This window comes from Eublepharis macularius, chromosome 4 (assembly GCF_028583425.1).
Source record: "Eublepharis macularius isolate TG4126 chromosome 4, MPM_Emac_v1.0, whole genome shotgun sequence".
NCBI classification, from domain to species: domain Eukaryota; kingdom Metazoa; phylum Chordata; class Lepidosauria; order Squamata; family Eublepharidae; genus Eublepharis; species Eublepharis macularius.
This window is the reverse complement of record NC_072793.1, coordinates 134,099,329-134,123,422: the sequence shown is the minus strand read 5'-3', so window position 1 is coordinate 134,123,422 and position 24,094 is coordinate 134,099,329. Positions and strand designations below refer to the sequence as shown.

The 24,094-nt window shown below is 41.4% G+C and overlaps 1 protein-coding gene across 1 annotated transcript in view; it reads left to right on the top strand.

Annotated features, from left to right (window-relative positions):
• LOC129328520 (contactin-4) overlaps positions 1 to 24,094 on the top strand; it is a 418,707-nt gene that overhangs the window by 217,463 nt on the left and 177,150 nt on the right. Inside the window, exons 5-6 of the mRNA XM_054977634.1 lie at positions 7,114 to 7,317; positions 23,471 to 23,573. Of these exons, the coding sequence (XP_054833609.1) occupies positions 7,114 to 7,317; positions 23,471 to 23,573 (307 nt within the window). The remainder of the gene's footprint in view (positions 1 to 7,113; positions 7,318 to 23,470; positions 23,574 to 24,094) is intronic.

Below are 24,094 nucleotides of genomic sequence, written 5' to 3'. Positions count from 1 at the left end.
ACTGCTGCCACCTATGAAAGCAACAAAAGGCCTGGGTCCAGAATCACCCCTGACTTGATAGCACTTAATTATTGTTGCTATTAATCTAGTATTCATGCTCCTTCCCACTGGAATTAAAAAGCAGGAGGAGTCACAAATGTATGTGTTATCATTATAGCTGAGGATAGCACCTCAAGCCATCCAGCTATTCCATTTAACTGACATTAAAGAACCATAGACCTTATTATGAAAACAGTATATAAAACTGCATTATTCTATCAATCCACCTAGTCCAGTACTATGATACAACAGTGATATTCCAAGGTCTCAGACCCAGATCTTTCTCAGACGATTAACAGACGATTGGAGGGATTAAACCTAGAACATTATTCATAAAGCTCTAGTCCTTCTACAGTTTATAATTTGAAATGCAGAAATGAAGAATTCAGTTTTTAGGGCACTAAATTGTGGAGAAGTATTAGTTCCACCCATATTCCCCTTAAATATTATATGGCTTAGGTAAGAAAGATACATTTATAAGAACATTTGTGTAAATAGCTGAACAAATAAAAATACATAAGCGGTATTTCAGGAATGAGAAGCCTAGGTTAGACATGCACCCTTTTTATTTCTTAAAAAAAGTTTACCTCTGCTAAAATTCTTGGATGATTCTGACAAATGTTGATAGCATATTTGGTACTATCTAGCTTAGAAGCCATACATCGCCCTTCTTGTGTACATCCATTCACCGCATCGGCAGGCACCGTGTTGTTATAAGTTCTAACAGTGTTTCAGTTTTTCACCATACTTGCCAAAAGCCATTTTCTACTGTATTTTAAGTGTCTGTTTACTCAGTTGTTACAAATTGCCCCTGGGACAGGAACTGCCTGTCACTTTTAGAGCAATTAGTATGTGAAGCCTTATCAGAAGAAATCCATCAAGTCTGAACAGACACAAATAGCATATAGGAATCTCTTAAGAATTCAAAACAAGTATTTTGTTGTATATTTACAGTCTGAAATTGCTACTGTTGGGCCCATGTTCAGTCATATTTTTTGTTTAAACATTTCTGAATGATCTTTTGTAGGTAGAATAATTTTAAAAAGCCATATTTTTGATACCCTAATCCTATACACATTTATCTAAAGATTTTAATGGCTTTGTTAAGTCCTCACTATAGTGTGACAATGTGGGGAGATAAAAACAATAAACAGTATAGGTTCTAGAAAGTATTCATCACACAATTTTGAAATGCCTGACAGAATTTGCATGTTTGCTTCAGTTTATTATTTATAAATGGATGTGATAATTCAACAAGTTTTAATAAAAAGGAGAAACAGCATAATATTTGTATTAGGAAATAATGATGTTAACCAAATTGGTGTGTTGATTTGGGGTCCTGGGTTTTTTTAGTCCTTTAACATAATTTGTCTGAAAATGAGTCTTAGTGGATCTCACTGATTTCCTGTCATTTAAAAAAATAAAACAAAGTGTTTGATTGAATAAGAAAGGTCATACAACATTAATCCATGTGATAATTGCACTTATCAGCAAAGATGTCCAAGTGCTGCAACATGCTCTGAGACACCATTAAGGCAGTGCAAAAGGGACCTCACATGGGAGGCGATAAAAGGCAATGGTCTGTGGTGATTTATCATGTCACTTGGGTGTGATGAAAATGGTGTGAGCATGTTCTACCTGTTGCTTTCTAGAGCTCTCTTTTCTCCAATGCCTGAGCAAAGACCAGGCCTTGTCTGATTGCTTCAAAAGCGCATTGTAGCTTTCTTTATGTCTTGTGGTATGCAATTAAAGCAAGTCCATTTGGATATGGGACAGTGCCCCATCAACTCAAACTGCCTCTCACCGCTTCTTGCCTGCCTCTTCACTGTCCTTAGCAGGCAGTCCAGGGGTGGCAGGCTGTTCGCCAAGTAAATCATAGCTTGTCTTTGTTTAATTCTGCACTGCAGGCAAACAAGTCCCTTCCTACAGTAACAGAAGAATTTAGGCAGGGAACCATGGCTCCCTTGAGTTCCTGACAGGTCAACAGATCTGTAAGAATCTATTGTCCATGACTGTCAACCTTTCTTTTTTCCACGGGAGGAGGGAGAGGAAGGAGTGGGGGGAGGGGAGACCAACCATGGAATCTCTCAAGTGCAGAAATTTGATGTCTAACAAAGCTCCAATGAAGTAATTGTCAAACTCTGCCTCACAGATATCAGAGCTTGGGGTGGGCTCTCCCTGCAGGCTCATGTAGTGGTGCCCATTTGCAGCACTATGACTTGCCCAGGCAAGGCAGGTGAGGTGGCAACTGCTCCAAAATTCACTCAGAAATGCTGCCACCCAAACATGCACCATGTGTGACTCTCCATGAGGGAGTGGGTTCCTTTTCAGGACTGTATTGGCCTGCCAGCTCTTACTGCTTCAGAATGAAGAAAGGGACTTCTCTTAGTGTGAGGAGGGAAATATTGCCCTGCAGCCTTTTCTCTTGCTCTGAGAAACTGAAGGATGATGGAAGATAACTTCTTTAGTCACTCAGTTGTTGAACATAAAATGCACTTAAGGAAAATAGCTAGAGCGTCTCTCCAGCCAAAATAAACTTGCTTGGCCAAAGCAAACAAACCCCCTCAGGCTATAATCATATACATGCTTGCTTGAGAATGAGTCCTGTTGAATATAGAAGGACTTCTAATTAAACAGGTATAGGGCCTGTTTAATTTACTATTTGTGGTAAATTAAAGATCCTATGCACATGCTTTCAATTATTTTTGCTACCAAAAACGTTACCTGCTGAAAGGAAGTATTAGGATTCCTGGAAGTGTCTTTTCTGAAACCAGCAGCCTTTACTCTGGTTTGAACTGGTCTTATATAGTTAATTCCACAGTGGTGAGAGAATGCTTTTGACTTCTTCATTTAGCCAAAAGCCACCAAGAGTGGATACAAATGAAACTTGTAATACTCATAACCTTCTTTGTCACATAAGCCTTAGTCTTTTGACTAGTATGTTGAGTATAGGGTTTTAGGAATGGCAAGGCACATGGCAGGATTTCTCTTCTGCACTGGACATCCCTGCTGTTATCAAACACAATAGCAAAAAGAGGGATTGCATTAGGTTGCTGCCTGCATAGGGATAGGTGTTCCCTTTTTATACAAATTACTTATCCAGTGAACAAAACCAAAATTAGTTGGCTCCACTCACTGTTGATTTTGCCTCCGCCTTCCATTGGCCACACTGCCCTCTGCCCATCGTCCCCAAGAGGTATCAGCAGTCTCTTGTAGAATGGGATCTGTTTCACTGTGGCTGTGAGAAAGGCTGATCAGTGACTCTTTCCTCTAAATCGTTAATTCCCCTTTCAGTGGGAGGTGATTTTGTGGGAAAGACCCGTATTATTGGCACATAGTCTCACCATCCAAATGAATTCTTCAGAATGGAATAAAGCTATACTGAAGTGACTCCCATTTTTTCATGATATTCAAGCAAGGGCATCTATAAATTTGCTCTTTTTATAGTTGCTTCACAAGTTTGTGTTGTCAGATTATTCCTTGTGCATTTTTTTTGTGTATGGAAGTGTAGGATCTGTGGAGAATAACTGAAAACTAAAGGCTTCTCTTTGTATGCTAAAGACAGAATGGCCGTCTGTTTTACAGAGAAACAAGTTAATTGTTTGGCAAGTGTAAATTAAAATGTAAAAAAAAGGATGCTAATTACTTGCCGAAATTTTTAAGCCTGCTGAGAAGTGCTACCTTGTTTACTCTGTGTATCCTCTTGACATCAGCATGGGTTTACTCGTAATTAGATGCATATGTGTAAATACAATGATTAGATAGTTCCCCATAAACATAATTATTATATCTTCTAAAAGTCTATGAAGATGGTCTCTAACCCTGCGGGGGATTTGTTATGATAAAAGCCCAACAATCTGAATGTTTTCATCCTACATGAGGTAACAATAAAGTATTAGAAGACAATAGTCCCTTGCAGTCCCTCCTGAGATGAGTGGTGGGTTGCACTGCGATGCCATTTTGTGGATTGAGCCCAGTTATTCCTAAACCGCATTACAACAGTGGAGGTCAAGTACAATGGTGACTCATTATTAAACTAAGAGTATGCTTTGTTTAATATAATTAGCATCTCTCCTGTTACAGCAGCTTGTTGATGTCTAATTTCTTGGTATTTCCAAGGTGTTCAGGGTGTTAGTCTTATAATAATGCAGTGAGGTTATAATAAATTAACCACTAGACTCTGATATAACTTGCAAAATGTATCCCTCCTGTTTCTTCTTGGAAAGTTTCCAAAGACTTGCTATAAAACTGGGAATATTATCTAATTAGTCATAATGAAGTTGATTGCTACTTAATTTAGTATATAGTTTGTAGGCATCTTTTCTTACCCCCTTGGGCCTATCAAACCATATTCTGTAGAAGAAAGCTGCTTGGCAGAAGGAGAAGAAACAGTTGTGTCTGAATTTGGCAAGTCGTACAAGCAAAATAGTTCCCTGCAAAACTAATTTATCTCTGCATACTAACATTAAGCCCCTTTCTTTTGTGCATTTGGAAAAATGGAGGGCTTAGACATTGACTTTGAAAACTAGGACTGGTCTGTTTATTATTGTTGTTGTTTTCTTTACCAGTTATGTATGCATATGTTTGAGTTGCTATATTGCAGTCTGGAGATCCTGACTATCCCTTTAAACTTCTGAAACAGTGAGACAGTAATGTACCGAGGAAAGTACCTGGTTCCTCGGTACATGCTTCTCCAGCATCTGCTGTAACAAGCAAGCCTCTGGTTTTACTCCTCAGAAGGGTAGAAGAGGGATATGCTAAGCCATATCTCAGAGTGGGGCTTGGGAAACCTTAGGGGCTTGTGAGGGTATTCCAGGGCAGTCCACAATTCCTTTGCAAGAACAAAAAGCCACCTAGTTACGGTCAAAATGGAATGGAGGCAGGGACTTGGTTTAAGGGAAAGGGATTGAATTGGCTTCTTCCTCTTTTAAAGGGCAAGAACTCATATGGCTGCCTCCAACTGCAGCTTTCACATTACCTCAGAAAACATGCTGATTGGTTGCTGGGGACCAATAGCCCAGCCCTAGGCACTCTAATTTTATTTTATTTGTGTACTATGTTTATACTCCACCTTTCTTCCCACTGGGGTCCCAAAGTGGCTAACATACTTCTCCTCTCCTCTGTTTTATCCTCACAAGAACACTGTGAGGTAGGTTATGCTGAGAGTGTATGACTGATCCAAGATCACCCATCGAATTTCCATGACAGTGTGAGAGTTTGAACCAGGTTTTCCCACGTCCTAGTCTGATACTTTTAAGTTTTAACCACTACATAAAACTGAGAGGTATCAAGGAGGTTTAGTCTTAATACTGGCATCAATGCTGTTATGGAATGGAAATGGTTTTCATTCTGTCTTTCAATGTGAAGGCTGTAGCGTATAGCTGGAGAGAACAATTCTATATTAATAAATAATGACTTTCAGTTAAATACTGGTTTTGTGTGATTCTAGTCCTTTTCTGTTTCTATTTTTTCCCCTATCCCCTTCCCTATCCCTTGTTCAGCCTGTCTCTGTCTAGAAGTTATTAATCAGAAATGAATTTTATTGCTGTATCTGGTGCAAAGTCCCTTTCAGTCCAGGGATAAGACTGATTAGAACTTGGGTCAGGACTTTTTGAGTTGTGGTCTTATAAAATTAGCTACTCTCTGAGACCAAATTTCACATGGCTTATACACAGTAAAACTATGTTTTTTAAACTTTTTTTCCTGTATGGTTTTGGAGATGCAAGCAGATGAAAGTCTCCCCAGGTCACGTATGGCATGCCCCACACTTTGTGAAAAGAGGTTGACTGGTCTGCAGCATGTGCAGATGAAGGTGGAGGGAAAGACATGGGGATTATGAAATTTTAAAAATCAAAATTGGGGGTTTGAGGTTGCTGAAGTTTGAAAACTGCTATACTGAATGACTGACAGAGAAACTGGGCAGAAAGCTCATTGTTTGCTATCTTTTACTAGTTTAGGTTTATAAAATGAATGATAGGATCTGGGAACTGTAGCTTGTCACATAAAAAGTCTATACAGAGTAAAGAACTAAACATTCAGTTGAAGGTGCTATTGCAACTAGTCTTTAGCAATGAAGCCAACCTCTGCTTAGGATTTCACTGTCAGTGTTCTACTGTGTTTACATTGTATTTTACAATATTTTATTGCTGTTTTATGCATGTATTATATATTTGATGTCTATGATATTGTAACCTGCTCTGAGCCTGCTTGTGGGGAGGGCGGGCTATAAATCCAATCTGTCAATATTTATTTATATCATATTTGTATTCCGCCCTTCCCGCAAGTGGGCTCAGGGCAGATAACAACCTTAAAATCATTTTAAAACATTCCATATTAAAACATTAAAACATCATATAAATCTAGCAGCACTCTTGCCTGGCGGCAGCAATACAACTAATAACCAACGATACAGCAGTACAACTGGATATAGCAGCACAGTAACAGCAGCTGAAAAACAAACAGTGGTGGGCAACTTTCACATGGCGGGGGGGGGGGGTAGATGTTGCATCCTCCGGCCAGTGGAGGCCCAACCTCAGCCATGATCCAACCCATTTGGTGTAAGTTTGTATTATTGTGGTGAATGGTAATATATAGGTCTGAAAACTGCATAATTTCATTTTAAATTAGATTTTAAATGTTTGTTTTGCTTGCTGTTCTTATAAATAAATGCAGAATTTTAGAGTTTGTTGACTTGACTCTGGAGCTCATTGCAGCCGATTAAAATAGCTGTGTGTTTAAGCATCAGTCACTAATTTGCAGATATCACCAAGTGCAAAATCAAGCATTTTGCTTACCACTGTGCACTACCATTAAGCATTTCTCAGAAGCAGACAATAAGGAGCAGATTTTAAAATGACAATGGACACTAATTCACCTTGCTCAAAGCGATGGTGCTGTTTTACAAATGCGCATACTGTGCTGCATTTAAACCTTTAAGATATCGTTATAAATATATTGTATACATTAATATTGCACATATTTTCACTCTATTTCTGGCCTATGATTTTCAAATGTACCAAAAGTAAAGATAATGTTTTGTAGTAATAAAAATAATGTTTTTGCTTTAATTTTCAGAACTGATCTATGCATGGATTTTCAATGAATATCCATCGTTTGTGCACCAGGATAATCGTCGTTTTGTTTCTCAAGAAACTGGGAATTTGTACATTGCAAAAGTAGAGAAATCTGATGTGGGGAATTACACATGTGTGGTGACAAACACTGTAATCAGCAACAGAGTGCTAGGACCTCCTACACCTTTAATACTAAGAAATGACGGTAGGATTTCTTGTTATGAGTGGGTTAAGATTTCTTGTTAAGAGTGGGTTTCTCATCCTTGTTGGAAAAGGAGGGGGGGGGAGACATGCAACTGAAAACATTCAACAAACTCAACAATGTTGTGTCAATTTGTTTAATAAAACCACCCTTTGCTGCATTCAAGTAGCATCATCTAGCCTTGTTCTGTAAGTTGCAACTGTAATGTATCTTTGTCTGAAAGTTCTTCTATTGACTGGTATTTATTTATTTGTGTTATTTATAGTCCTCCTTTCTCACTGAGACAGGACATCCAATAAGCAGTGTAATAAGATTAGGATTGTGGAAACAAAATCAAGTAAAAATCTAGAACAAAGCTGGGAAAAGTCATAAGCATTAATATGACATATTAAACAATACAGACATTACATGGGATAATACATACAGCAACAAATATTACATACTATACACAGTTGCATTGTCCACATTGTTTCCCTTTTATTTTTCCTGAATAATTCTGTTACAATAATGATCTGTGAGGTATGGAAGCAGTACTTTACTATCACTGGAGAATGCCAGTGGGATTAATGGAATCTTTCAACATGGAGACCTATTATTGGGATATGATTAAGTAACAGTATTATTGTTACAGTATTTCACATTTATCTTGCCTTTTAAGTTGTTTAAAGAATCCCCCATATTGCCATGCTAATAAAAACAAATGTGTGTTATAGCCACTGTGCTCTGGAGTAACAATGGAAAGTATGAAGTTTATATAACGAGTGTGGCATTCTAAGTATGGAGCTGAGTTATTTTCTTCCCTCACATCATTGAGAATCATAGTTTACTTCAATGAAAGCAACACTGGGAAATAGTTAATATAACACTTGAAATAATGCTTTAATGTGACAAGAGCTATAGTGGTTACTATAAAGTGTGGTACCAAGAATTGTTTCTCTAAGGAATTCTTGCTTTTTACCCACTCTAGAATATTTATAGGAACCAATTGCCTTTCTGAAGTCTTTTGCACAAATGTATTTGAAACACATTCTGGTGTTTATTATAGATATACACTGCAAAACATTGTTGAGTTAAACAATAGCATCCGTGATCACAAGATGATCAGGTTTCCCTTGGACTGAAGTACTCCTTGGAAGTACATGTAAAATATTTCTTTTAAAAACAGCAGCAAACAGCTTGAGATATCACCTGATACTTGAGATATTTAAAAATTTAATATGCCAGTTCTCTAATTACTCACCCACTTACATACAATTCACTCTGACTGTCCATTCACTTTAGTATAATGAGAGGGTGTGGTGAGTTTTTTCTCTGTGCTGCTGCTGGTGGGGGCGAATTTTATTGGGGATACGTGTTAATTTTCACACCACTATTGGGAAGGTGAGCAGAGCTCACTTCCCACTGGTATCCTGCTGTTTCTGGGTTCGTTCCATGGCTCCCCAGCTAGGGCGTCCCCAAGGCGGGTGCAGTTTAACTTTCCTTCCCTTAAGAAAGTTGAGGCTACACACTTAATATAATGCTTAATAAAGGAAAGAGTTTTATTCTCTACAGAGTCTAAGACCACAAAGCAATTCTATACAAAGATGAACACTTAATACTATTCCTTAAGACAGAATACAACTTAACACTTTAAACCTATGGATATAAGGCACACTTAACGCAATAATATTTAACCTAAGTCATGACATAGCAAGGGTCCCCTTGGACTGAGCTTAGCCGGGTCTGGAGGCTTCCTAGCAAGAGAAGCCTCTTCCGCCGCTTGGCCAGGGCATCAGCGGGGTGCCAGTGGCAGGCACCCACCTTTATAGTTGTTTGGTAAGGGGAGTGGCTCCACCTGTTCCCCTTCTCCAAGGACCATGAATCCTACCTTCTTGCTTGTCGGTTTTCCTTAGGCTGGCAAAGGCCTTTGGCACTTGTTCTAGTGTGCTCAGCAGAAAGCGAGAGACTTCAGGCTAAAGGCACCTGATGTGCTCTAAGGGCAAAAGTGAAAGGGCCTTGGGGTGTCACGAGGTCTCAGTGTTCTAAATTCTTTCTCTTGCTTGCTTGTGGGGGAGTTGGACGGAAAGGAAGGGAGGGCAGAGGCAAAAAGCCTCTGCTTTAAGTGTTTGGGAGCCTTTTTCTCATAGGCCTGGATTGAATGTTGTTAATGGCCTGGGATTTTCAGAACCAAACTCCATAATTCTCACGGCAGAGGGTATCTGGCAGGACTTGTTCTTTTAGAAATTCAAAAGCAGGGAAAGTAATGAATTAAATGCAAACTATAAAGAACGTATGTTGTGGCAGGCTGACAGATAATCTGGATTCTCTGTGTGTGTTTTTTTAAATTGCATTTGGCATATCCCGTACATCTCAATGTATATGACAAGTTATTTTCATTAAAAAAATTCATCATTAAATTAGCAGACAAAGAGGCAAATTCATCAACCTTTAATGTCCAATTTCATGAATAAGTGTTACATAGAAAAATTTCATAATGTTCCTCTCCCATTTAATGTAAAATATACTGAGCTGTATTATCCATCACTTTGCTGCTAATCATGAAGTTTAGACCTAGTTTCCTCTTTTAATTATGATAGACGAAGATTAGTTTTGTAACAAAAAGATACAAGTATTTACTGACAAAAAATAGATAACTATGTGGCGGAATCATCTTTCTCATCTGCCCCCTCCATCAATATTTCGAATATTGGGGTGCCTTTGGAGCTCACCAGTTTGTATTGCTCATGCAGCGGGGAGATATCATCTTGTTATGAAAATGATACAAAATAGTAGAGGCATTATCCTCTATGTTTTATTGGTACAAGAGGATGAAGTCATCTCAGATGAATAAACATTTTCATCGGGCATAAAGGAGAGGTAATCAGCAAGAGGTGGAGATGTAAATTTGTTTTAAAATGCCAATATTGGAAATGACTTCAAATAGATAACAGAATGTCACTGTTCCATAAGGAAATTAATTTTCCTTCTCAAACCCTTTTCTTTTTAAATATGCCATATTTATATTCCTCTTGGGGCAAGCCTCACAAAGCATACATAAATCTGTGCTTTTGACCTTTGTTCCTGTCTGTCTGCCTCACTTCCTCAGTACTGACTGGCATAGTGAGGGTTGCCAAAGGTAGCCAATGAATCTTTCACTGAATTCTGTACCGGTTATTTTTCGGAATAGTTTTGCAGGGAAAGCCTGTCCCATTTGATCCAGCTCATTCGATGTCCCATCTACTCTTCCTCTTTCTCATCTTACTGTGCAAGACCAGACATCTATCAGTAATGGAGTTTCATTTTCCTTCTAATTCTGCACCTTAACCTGCCTCTTGTGGCTTCTAAATTGTAAAACTTGAGATGTTATTTTGCTGCTTTTTGAAAGCAATAGTTCATTCTCTTATTGGCTTAAATTGAGCTGGGTTTTTTTTTCTATTGTATTGCACAATCTGAAAGTGCTCCTTAACCCCATTGGTCAAACATTTTCAATACCAGGTAGCATTTTCTGCTCCGGAGAACTAAAATATATCAAAAGAAGACAGCCAAGCAAGGGTAAAAGTAGACTTTGTTTAGATAGTTCCCAAGATCAATATTAGACCAGTTTGTGGCTCCTCAGCAGAGACAGTATTTATTTCATTGTGACAAGAAGAGGATAAAAGGCAATCTGTGTAGTATAAAATCTTTTAAAAGTAGTCTTTGTTCTTGTCTTTCTATATTAGGAATTCTCTTTTTTAGTCTCTCCTAAATATCCTGTCAGTCAGACCTCAATTAGTACATAAGTGCCAATAGTAACCATTATGTGGAGAAAGAGTAACAGTGGAGTGGAGAGCCATAGCTTTAAAAGTAGCTTATAACTTGTAGTGTGTTCCCTTATTCTGCACAGAATAAGTTCTTGGCAATAGTTTGTTGTTTGTTTCCTGTATATATTTATTCTGGACATGGAAATAACAAGGCAGTTTACTCTGAGAAAGAAATAGCTAGGATTCTAAATAAGGCTCTGTGACCAGAGTTTATGCACATCTCTTGGAAAGCCTTTGAAGACAATCAAATAATAACACAGAACCTCTCACTTCTATTTCTCTCTCTTTTTTGGAGCATCATCCATCATCTTCCCAAGTCTAGCTACTGTAGCAAGTATATTGCCAGTCCACAACATTCAGACTGCAATATTGTATTACTGCTTCCATGGAAACTCTATTTTGAAAGCCAGCAAACCTTCATCCTTACACTTTTTCTCCTGTTCAGCCACCCTACCTAGGGCTGGCAATCCCCTGCCCGGGACGGGGGATCCCCCGTTCCCACCTCCTCCCAACCTCACTTTCCTGGCCAGTGGGGGGCACCCCCCAGGGCATCCCCCTGGCAGTGTGGTGCACCTCCAGGTGGCACAGCACACCCCCGTGCGGCACACCCCCGTGCCCCACAATGGGCCCATTTGTGGCTGAATCAGGCCCACGGTGGGGATTCAGCCCTTTGGCAAGTGCGGGAGCGCACACCGGGCCACCCTTTGACCCGTGTGATGACATCACTTCCTAGAAGTGACATCATCAGGCACGCCAGGAGTGCGCACACATGCTATGCACATGCACGAGAAGGGACACTGATCACTGTGGAGGGTAAGTACCTTGTTCCCAGTCCCCCACCAGGGGACTAAAGGGACCTAGCAACCCTAACCCTACCTGAAAAATAAATGAGAATCCATAATGATATCAAGTAACTGTAATTTCAACTCTTCCTTTAAAAGCGATGGGGAATGGAATAAGGAAGCAGGTTCTTTAAGGAAAGATTGCATAGTTAAAATAAAGCACCTATTGGTACGAGACAGCAGTTCAGTATGTGCAGCTTCAAAACCGTTTCCCCTACTTGAACTTTGAGATGTCACTTTTTCTCTATCTTGGGTGCTTTTCTCTGTGGATTCCAGCAGACCACAGTGCTTATGGCAAAAATGCTTAAAAACCGCCTCAGGGATCATCCTTTCCATCTTGGAGGAATTGTGAGGCTTTATTTGAGGCCTCAACAGTTTGATTAATTCTTTGTGACTGTGCAATCAATGCAAACTTGGAAAAATATATGCTCTATTTGTGTAACCTATTGAGATAGATAAAATACCAGCAGTTACTTGTTTTTGACTGTTTAGCATGAAAGTCATACAAGTATCTTTAGCATGCTGTGTTTGGATTACTGACTTTCTGTGGCAACGGTGCTCTATGTATAGTGGCAGGAATGTCTCTGAAGCAAACTTGATGAAAAGAAGGTGCAACTTGTTCTTGTATTAACACACGTAAGACAAGAAAGGTAGAACTGAAACAAAAATTAACACATTTTATTTGAGATATTTTTTTAAGTTATCAAAACATCCCTGCAAGGACATGCGAGGATAAGAGCAAATTGAAAGGTGGGGAGGAGTCTCTTACTCCACTTATTGTCATTTATAAATGTGAATCATGTAATACTTTCCAAAAAGAATTATGAACAACTTACTAAGCACTGAGGGCTGTATCATGGTTCTCAAACTGTGGGGTAGGCCTCACCTAATTTCAAGTGGGTTTCTAGAGACTAATCTACAGATGTTGTGACCATTCAAAGGTTGCTTTGGCTAGCTGGCCGAAGATATTATATTCAGTTGGACTTGCCAGACTTTAAATATGTCTGCTGTTCTTCCTGGGGTAGCCCATTCTGCTTACCCATTAAGCCTTCCTGCCATCTGCAGCAGCAGCCTGGAGTTTTGTGACACAAAGAGTTTGTGGGACAAAGAGTTCCATTCTTGACCCAAAGGAAAAGGGTTTTAGGGATGAGGATGGCCGCTGTCACCACAGGTCGCCTTTGAAAAAACTGAAGGCGGCACTCAAAGTTCCAGGGAAGGATGGATTCCTAAGGCAGAATCTATCCCCAGTTTATCATGATGGGTTTAATGCTCCGTGGAAGAGAATCTTAAGTTAAAAGCATTAGATTTTATTATTTGTTTAGGTATTCATTTATACTCCACTTTTCTCCCCAATAGGAGCCAACAGTGCCTTACATTGTTCTCCTCTCCTCCATTTTTTTCCTCACAACAACACTGCGAAGTAGATTAAGATGGGAGTGTGTGACTGGCCCAAGGTCACCCTGCAAGATTCAGTAGGGTTCAGATGGGGTTTCATTCCATCCACTGAAAGGACATTTAAGTATCCTCTTGTAGTACATATCTCACTTCATCATGTTTGGTTGGTGCACCAGCTTTTTTCCTGCCAAAACAAGATATGCTCACAGTTATTAGCACTAATCACCTTCCAGTCAGATTACTGTGATGTGCTTTATATAGACTTTTTGGAAGATTCATTTGATTCAGAAGGCAGGAGCAAGATAGCTGGCTCCTGTCGGCTATAGAGAACTATCTTGTCAGAATGAAACTTGTTGCCAATTTGTTTCCAGGCTCAGTTCAAATGTGGTTCTTTAAAGCTCTAAATGGACTGGGATTGTTTGGAAGATCACTTGCTCCCTTATGAACCTACCATTAAGATCTTCTGCAGAGGCACTGCTTAATGTGCCACCATGTTATGATATAGTCAGAATTACAATCTTAGATGGTCATGGAATGAGCCCTTCCCTGCTCACTTTGGAACTTTCATTTGGTGCCTATCTTGTGAAATTTTAGTGCCATGTATGCATATGTGTATACATCTTTTTAGCTTATTATTGACTTTCAATACTGCTGGTGTCTTCGGGTTATTTTCTTCTGCTTGTTTTGGGATACTATCATGTTTTATTCTTTGCTGATGCCTAATTTTTAAAAATCTTTTTTATGCTGGATCTTTTTTCTAATTTTTGAGGTATGTTTTAATTATTTCTTACAAGTCGCGTTAGGTTGGATCTTTTTACAAAGGATAGTGAGGTGCAAATATTTTAATAAATAAACATGTTCATTCTAATACCTAGCAATAGCATATAGAAATACAAAAGTGCTAGAAATTTCAAAATTGCAGAAAACAAGAAGATTCCCCCTTCTTTTTTCTTTCTCAAAAGGAAATGGATTAGGAGTGGGGGAGGACTGAAATGTATTTACTGAAGACTGAGTCATGCATTAAGAAGTCCATAAGAGCTATGTTCTTGGAGTTTTCTTACTAGGAAATTAATTCTCATGTGAGTATGCACCCAGTTAGGATTGAAACTGACACATAGGGGGAAGGTGTTTAGGATAAGAATTAAAAATATAAATAATCACTGCTAATATTCTTTTTGTATTACCTGGATTGAAAAATGGCCATTTTATTCAGTCAGTATTATCCAGAAACAGTGCACAAACTTGCAACATCTATTTATTGGAGACAACATATATATACCACATGTATATATCTTTTTTTCAACTACTTCCAGGGCTTTGAAAAACCTAGTGCCCCCTTCCAGCCTGGCATATCACCATATTCAGTTCTAGTAGTAAACTGGAATGTTGAATTAAAATCTAGAGTAACATTGGTCCATGCAAGTAATATTTTGTCATGACACACAGTGTCATGGTAACTGTGACAAAATTAACTACCTGAAACCCATAGTTATTATTTGAATAATAACTACTGTATCCTTCAAAATGCTACTATCAGGTCTCTTGCTTTCATAAGAATTTGTTTCAGCAAGATTAATAGTTTTTAGTCCTGAGCGTTAATTTTTATATTCAAAAGGCCAAAACCTACCATGTTTCTCTCCATTTTTTTCCTGTTTTTTCCCCTTAGCCACTACATATCTAAAAGGACAACAGGAAAACAACAAATCCCATAAAGATGCCGCTGGGATAGAATGTGGGTCAAGTACATTTTCTACTCTAGAAAATAATACGTAGTTGTGTGTTCCTGCAGGAAAAAAATAGATTACTAGGCAGAAAATTGAAGTTCAGGACCCCAAAGGTAGTATTCTTCGAATTGCTACCTGTTACAAATGCATGGCCAGCTAAACAGGTACAGATTAGGCAATCTATAGCCCCTTCCATTGTGGAGATATCTTTTCAAGGAAAGGAAAACTAGAGACTTTTTAAAAAATGAAAGCTGGGAACTCAGAGAATCTGCCGCATGTGTTGTTACAACAGTAAGTCAATATAACACTATGAAAATGACATTTAAAAACAGAATTGCAAAAGCCTAAGTGAGTGGATGGTGGCCACTTCTGGCACTACAGAAAGCAGCGTGGTTTGAAAAGCACATAGTCACTGCTGCTCCAGGCTCCATCCCAACAGAGGTTGGTTTGCTCTACTGGTGCTGGCCTATGTCTCAGAGCTCTGAGTCAGCCAGGGTAGGACTTGCCAGTTTGGATGGGGGGAGGCTTAGATATGGTGGCAGAGCTGCTCCCATTTTAACCTTCATCGTGCGAAGACTTCTCCATCTGTTCCTTTTTGATTTTTTAAAAAATTCAGCCCTTATATTGATATAACATTATAAATATGTGCAAAAATTAAATGTGTGTGCGCTGTGATTTCACCAGTGATGCCACGAATGATGATTTGGGAGCTGGAATCTTTGGAGCAAAATGACAATGTAGATATAAGTAGACATTTCAGGAACTTGGTGGAAAGGTGAAAATCACTTTTATCCTTGGATAAAAACCCTATAAACAAACATGGAGGAATTTACTGGGAGCAATGTTTCTCTGTATATCAAAGAAGGCATAGAGTCAAATAAGATATAAACCATCAGAGGGCTACCTGAGGAAGTTAGGAAAGCTCCCACTCCTGATTTTCTGCTAACTATATAAAACTAAATTATGCAGATGGGCTTTCTACTCAGATTATAGAGCTATGTCATAAGAAGTAGCTCGAAGAGATTCGTTGGTAGGGACAGGAACTATATCCTACACTCCTGGGTACCGTCTGCTGATGTTGATTATATTATATTGCATTTGCAGTATGTAATCCACCTTGGATCTCAGTGAGAAGGGTGGACTGTAAGTGAATAATAACAACAACAACCAAGTCTCCCGGCTCAGATGTTAACTTCCCAACAGTTCTTAAGGAATTTGCTGATCTGCTGACTAGTATATGGTAACTTGTTATTAAAATTGGCAATAACATAGCAAATGAAACTCATTGTTGGTAAGTGTATGGTTATGCCCACTGGAACAAAAAATCTTAACTTTAAATATATGATGATGGGATCTAAACCAGCTGAGACTAAGAGGGAAAGAGATCTTTTGAGCTATAGAGTATAGCTTGATGAAAATGTCAAATTAGTGAGCAGCAGTGCTAAAAAAGTTAAACTCTGGTTCTGGTTGCCTTGCTTAGAAAAGGGTTAAAGAATCTGGTACTTTTCAGCTTACAAAAAAGACTATTGAGGGGTAATATGACAGGGGTTTATCAAAGCATGCATGTAGTAAGGAAAGTGAATAGAGATAGCCTTTTCTCCCTCTCCCATAATACTAGAACTCAGGGGCATTCAGTGTCAATGAAATCATGAGGCACTCAATGGAAATGAATACATGAAAATAGTTCTTTTCTCAACAAGTGATTAAATTGTATAATGAACTGCCAGTGGGTGTAGTGATGGCCCTGAGATTAGATGTCTTTAGGAAAGAATTACAATCACAGGGAACTGGCCCATCAATATCTATTAGCTGTGATAACTATGAGGAGCTTATAGCAAATCTCTGAGTACCAATGCTAGGAGGCAGCATAGAGAAAGACCTTGGCCTTGTTTCTGCGCCCTTCTCTTGGCCCTCTAGGACAACTGGTGGGTTGCTGTATGAAGCAGGATGCTAGTCCAGATGGACCATTGGTCTGATCCAGCAAGGCTCTTCTTGTGGTGTTAGCATTAAAGAGTTTAATTTTGTGTGGGTGAGACAACACTGGAGATTAAGATGTCTTTGTAAAATGTGTTTTGTTATCAATAATACAATCATAGCATAGTTAAGGTAAATAACACTTTTTAAAGCTGTAGATACAGCCTCTGTCACATTCCTAGAGAATAATTGAGCTACACTCATGTGCACACATTTTCCAGCTAATTCCGGATAGAAACACCTCATTCGGTGCACGCTGTGTCTCTGTCACAGAGGCTGCTTTGAGGAGATTTTTCCCTGCCCTTTTGGCCCAATCCATCAACTGCTGGAATGTCACCTCCTCTATATTTTCTCTTATTCCAAAAGTTGTAGAGAAGTTTCCAGATATCAGGAAACCATCTTCTGTCATTTCAACTGGCCCATCTTAGTCTGTCAAACAGCTGTCATCCTAATATCTGATCTATAGCCAGCATTAAATAATCAGTAGTAACTACAGGAATACATCCTTTAAAGCTGTTTGATTATAGCACTTTGTCCTGGATGTATCTTTTTAAAATAAAATGGGGAGGGCACTGGGTGGCAGCCAGAACTACCTATGGCCAGGCCAAAAGTGATGCCGCACTGCTGTGGGTGTGATGCCCACCTTTCCAGCTGCCTCGGAGAGCTTAGCTACACGGCTAAGGCAGAGGGCCTCAGAAGGTACTGCACAACTGACAGTGAAGGTGGACACGGCTTCCCCAGGAGGAAGCCCTCTTCTCAGGAACCTTCCTACACAGGAGGTTCACAAAGACAGTCAACTGGTTGTTAATTACCTCCTCCAGTTACCACTTCATATGTTTTTTTCATGTGTAAGAAATGGTGCTACTGTGAAGATATGAGAACTAGTGTTTTCAGTACCTGCCTAGATCTCTTTCACTTATCATACTGTTCTGTCACAGGCATTGGGAGGCAAGCCTTTTCGTGCCCACATACAACCCCTAACTTTAAACTCCTCACTCACAACAGTGCACTTCTCAACATGGATATGAACTCTGGGACCAGGGCTCACAATAAAACAAGATACCAACTTTCCCCCCATATTCACTCTAACACAATCACTGAACCTAACACACTAGCTATATTTAGAGGTGGACACGAACAGCAATAAAAACTAAAAAAAACCATGAACAGCCCAATCGGCTGTTTGTGAACAAGCCATTCGTGAGGCGCCATTGTAAACGAACAAGTGGTCATCGCAAACCTCATTCGTTGCGTTCGTCCGCTGTTTGTGAAGCCAGACAGTCAGGCACCCTCCATCAATTCCCTTGGCAACGGAGACAGAGACTGCCTGAACTCTTTCTGCACTCCTTCTGTTACCCTGGAAACCCTAATCAAAGCCAAACTTAGCTTGATAGGCAGGTCTTCTTTCCAAGTGTGGAGCTCCAAATTGGTTACAATTGGTTACATGGGAGCAGAGACCAGGGAGGGGGGTGTTCTGTAGCCATGGCACTCCAATCTCATCCCTGCAAACCCTGTTAGGCAGTTCTGACTACCAACCAGAGACCTCCTGCTTTTCTCTGTGGGACCTCTGGTTATAAAAGGAAGCGTGATCCAAGCTCTGGCTTTTAGTTTCAGCAAGCAGTGGAGTGGGAGAGAGTTGTTGCTAGCATTTTGGGAGAGAGACAGGCAGAGTGCATCGGAGCTTGAATTTGTGTGTGTGTGTGTGGTGGGATAGGGATCTATCTCCTCTGGTTCCAGGGCTGCTGCCAGGCCCTGGGGCCAAGCTCAGTGGGCACCTTGGCTGAGGGCTCACACTGATTATTATGAATGCCTGATCTGGTCAGGTTTCTGGGAGTGCTGGGCTAGGGCTCTACCTCCCTCTGGTACCAGGGCTGCTGCCTGGCTCTGGGGCCAAGCTCAAATGGGCACCTCAGCTGAGGGCTCACTCTGATTACTATCAGTGCCTGATCTGGTCAGGTTTCTATGAGTCCTGTGCTAGGGCTCTACCCCCTCCCTCTGGTTCTAGGGCTGCTGGCAGGCCCTGGGGCCATGCTCATGGCTCATAAATGAAGGGGTCTTCCCAGTCTCGCTCCTCAATGCAGCTGGTAACTCTTTGTCCTCATCTCACTGACAAGTTCCCCGTCCCTCTTTCAACCTCTCCCTCTCCGGAACCTCTCAGACGCCTCCCAACCTCTCCTGTCCTACCCATCCCGTCCTTCCTGCGAAGGCAGGAAGGTGAGTCTTGTCAGCTGCCGCTGCTGTCCCATGACTCAGTGGGTTTCTCGGCTCATGGTTCGCAAATGAAGGGGTCTTCCCGGTCCTACTCCTTGATGTGGCCAGCAACCCTTTGTCCTGCTCTCCCTGACAAGTTCCCGGTCCCTCTTTCAACCTCTCCCTCTCCAGAACCACTCAGATGCCTCTCAACCTCTCTTGTCCTGCCCATCCCGTCCTTTCCGCGAAGGCAGGAAGGTGGGATATGTCAGCTGCCACCACTGCCCCGCGACTCAGTGGGTTTCTCGGCTCATGGCTCGCCAATGAAGGGGTCTTCTTGGTTCTGCTCCGCAATGCAGCTAGTAACCCTTTGTCCTCATCTCCCTAACAAGTTCCCGGTCCCTCTTTCAATCTCTCCCTCTCTGGATGGTGCCAAAACAACCCTTCCCCACGGCTTGTCCTGCCCATTGCATCCTCTCCCTGACAAGTTCCTGGTCCCTCTTTCAACCTTGCCCTCTCTGGATGGAACCACTATGACCCTTCCCAACAACTTCTCCTGCTCTTCCCGCCCTTTCCGTGAAGGCAGGCAGGTGGGTCATGTCTGCAGCTGCCGCTGTTAGGCACAAGGGACTACCACGGCACTGCTGCCACCTTTGGGTCTTCCTGGTCCTGCTCTGCAATGCAGCTGGTAACCCTTTGTCCTCGTCTCCCTGACAAGTTCCCTGATGGTCCCTCTTTCAACCTCTCCCTCTCTGGATGGAACCACTCCAACCCTTTTCAACCTGTCCTGCCCATCCTGCCCTTTCCGCGAAGGCGGGAAGGTGGGTCATGTCTGCAGCTGCCACTTTTTGGCATGAGGGGCAGCTCAAAAGCTGTTGCAGATACGGTTGTACCACATGGTGCCTCCTATCCATGGCACCTGCTGTCCCCTTTGAGCAGTGTGGAATGGGTCCCGTGACTCCCATCCTTTCCGCAAAGGCAGGAAGGTGGGTGATGCTGGCAGCAGCCTACATTACTTATTAGTAATGCCTGTACTGCCTGCTCAGGTAAGGTGTCGCTGAGTGGTGTGTATTCTGTAGGGTGCTGAATAGACTACCGTGTCTGTGACGGCAGGCCTGTAGGTGATGTGGGGGGCAGCCCACAGCTCCCCATGTGGGCACCTACCTGTCTGGCCACAATCTCCTTTCCTAGGGGAACCATTGCCTCCCCCACAATGGGGGAGGGCATCCTCCACCGCTTCAATGGCCAGCACATGAGCCTCCACTTCTACATGTTAGGCGCAGGCCCCACCTCCCACCCTTGGTTCTTTCCTTCCAACTTTCTAATGACAGGATAACCCAGATATTTATGCAATCCACCTGTCTCCCCAATATCCCTGAACACGGTTTCTGTCTCCCCTGTCAATCCACTACAGGTATTCAATGTATCCATGCATCCTTCTATGCTATACTCCTATCCCATACAGCTATGCACCTGTCTATCAAGAAACCTATCTATCCCATGTGCCTAACCATCCAATGCTCCATGTCTAGCCAGTGTGTTTGGGTGGCAACAGCCTCTGCATCATGCGACATGTGGACAACAGCATTGGCCCCAATGCCATGATGTCCCCATCTGGTGGAGGTATGTTGGTGTCTCTGACCCACCACGGTGTGTGTTTGTGTGCAAGGCCTCCGTGTACACCATCATGTCTTGTTGGAGGGTTTTCTTTGCAGACTTTTGCTGGGTCATTTGGGTCACGTGGCAGCCACCGACATGACCCACCTTTTGGCCTTGCGGCGGAAAGTAGCCTCTGAGAGGTCTGGCGGGCACATGGGGGGTGCCGCCGGTGAGCAACCAACCTCCTGCCCCCTAGAGGGGAGGCAGTCCACCACTACCTCCTTAAGCCCACCAGGCCTGGTGGCCGCCAACATCACCCATCTCCCTGGCTTCTGGAAAGTAGCCTCTGTGAGGCCTGGCAGGCGGGCATATGGGGGGTGCTGTTGGCGAGCGGCCAAACCCCCCACCCCCTAGAGGGGAGGGAGCCCGCCACTGCTTCCACGAGCCCACCAGGCCCAGCAGCCACCGACATAACCCACCTTAATCCCTTGGTGGAAAGTAGCCTCTGGAAGGCCTGGTGGGCGGGCACATGAGGGGTGCTGCCGGCGAACAGCCAACCCCCCACCCCCTAGAGAGGAAGTGGTCTGCCTTCAAGTCCACCAGTTGTACACGGGGCCATATTCAACTGGTGGCTCCAATTGTATCGAATGGTAGTTTCCTGGGGGCATCGGATTTGGGTATGTGTAACTCCAACATCCGTATTGCAATCTTGATCAAACTTGGATGATGGCTGGAGGAGAGCCTGCTGAACACTCCCTATGAAAATGGGCTCTCTACATTCGAAGGGGGCCGTTCTGGCCCCCATGAACAACAAACACCGAACATGCTCATTAACAGGACATATTCGTTACTGTCCGTCTGTTCATGTTTGTCAACGGCAACGAACAACAAACAGCGTGTTAGTGTTTTCCCCCCATTCATGCCCATGTCTAGCTATATTATCTCAGTCTCATTCACTTGCTCATCTTCCAACATTATAATGTTAGGGACCATAGACTTCACTGCTGTGTTGCCTTATGTACTATCTGTTGCTTTAGATATGTGCTCCTATGTGCTACCTGTGCTTCATGTTGTCTAATGGCAGTCCTAGAATTGTTTATGCTCTGTTTCAGCATTCCTTCAACTTTGTATTGGATTCTTGCTAATGTCTTGCTATTTCTTGTAAACTTGTATTTACCCTATACCAACTATACTAATCTCACACTAAGTAATAATCCACCTTCAGTCTCAGTGAGAAAGGCAGACTATAAATGACATAAATAAATTAAAAAAAATATATGCCATTGAGTCTCAGCAATGACCTTCAGCTCCCTATACTGGACAAACAGGTTAGTCTCTTTGCAAAAGAATGAATGGACATAAAACTGATATTAAAAAAATCACAACATTCAAAAACCAGTTGGAGAACTGGTTCTGTCCCTGAACTCAGAGCAGTAGTTCTCAAGCAGAAGAATGTCAAAGTAAAATTATGATTCAAGGTTGCTGAAATTAAGTTTATTTGCAAATTTGGAACAACAGATCTCCAAGGGTTGAATCAGGGATATAGGATTATTCTTGCATTACAGATGCTAATTTTCTGCACTTTGCAATCAGGCTCTATCAACCTAACTACAACATGTATTATAGCTTGACACTCTAATTTGCAATACCCCTCCCACCTCTACCTGGATTATAAGGACTACTTCCTTTTTCCACTCCTTGTATCTGATGAAGGGAACTATGATTTTCGAAAGCTCATACCCTGGAAATCTAATTGGTCCTTAAAGTGCTACTGGATCCTAATCTTGCTCATTCTGTTTTCAGGAACATAACCAAAGTATTAAAGGAGGTATTACAACAGGCCAGGATCCAAGATACAATGAGTCCAACAAGCTAGATAATTGGACTCTAATGTTTACTATGATTACTTTTTTGTTACTATAAGATTCTCTGTCTTTTACTGTATTAACCTACTTTTCTTTTAGCTGATTTAAAAAAATGAACTGCAAAAAGAAGACTTAAGATATGAATCCATAGTTATGAGTTTAGTGTAATTGTTACTTTAAAAAGAACAATATGTAACCAGTTCTGGAAGCTTCTCATTTTCTAAGAATTGTGATGATTTATCATATATATAAAATGGCTTTTATGTGCCCCAGTTTTTAAACCCCTTTTAACTAAAACAAAACAAAATTCAGTTCCAATATGATGCATGAGTTACTAAGGCAGTAAAAGTTAAAGAAACTACAAACCAGTGCAAAATCTCAGCGGATATTCTGCATTAAAGTTAATAGGAAACTTGATTAGCCCTCAGTGCTTTATCAACATTTTTGCAACAGTTGTTTTCTCTGTATTGCTTTCTCCAAAAGGCATTGATTGTACTTTATTAGCACTTTCCTTTTCATAAAAAGGATACCAAAAATGAAAAAGGAAAGAGTCATGATGAGATGCAATCTTAGGCAGATGGCTGAGAGCTGCAAAGCAAATTTTCTTCTGGCAGTAAATGGCAGAGGGAGCCCGTGGTGTGTGGCTGTTGGAGACAAGGTCCTGTTTGAAATGAACAGATTAATTGGGCACGTAATGATGTATAAAACAGCCCTGGGTTAACTCAGGAATACTTAAGGATATGTAATGCAAAATTCAAGCCAATTTAGCATCTATTATATGTTCACAGGAGTGATGGGTGAATATGAGCCAAAAATAGAAGTGCAGTTCCCAGAAACAGTTCCATCTGCAAAAGGAACAACTGTGAGACTGGAGTGTTTTGCACTTGGAAAGTAAGTTTTTGCCTTTCTCTTGTTTGGCTGAACCAAAGTTTTACAGGAAACTGTAATGGGAAAGATGGGATAACCCCATTTATTTCTACCATCCTGAGCTCCCTGGAGGAAGGACTGGACATAAGTGTTAAGAATATCTGGATCCATCAGTGCTACCTTTATCTTTTGCACATCATCCAGTTATTCTAATTCTGCTGCAGTTGACATCCAGTACCTGTTCAAATCCCACATAAAGGTAAGTTTGGTGGACTGGTTGCTTTTCCTGTGATCACTTGCTATGCAAATGTCCATGCCTGTTGTTACATCAAGCAAAGATTACTTTGCTCAGTAATGCTGTTGTGTTAGGCTGGTCACTCCCCTGCCCGTGACGACAACACCCCTGCTCCCATCTGCCACCCCCCATCCCAGTCACCTGGCTAATGGGGGGGGGTGAGACACGAGGGGGAGAAGTATGCATGCTCCCACTCTCCCCCATCATGCTGGAAAATGATGTCATTTCCTGGTGTGATGGAGTTGCTGCA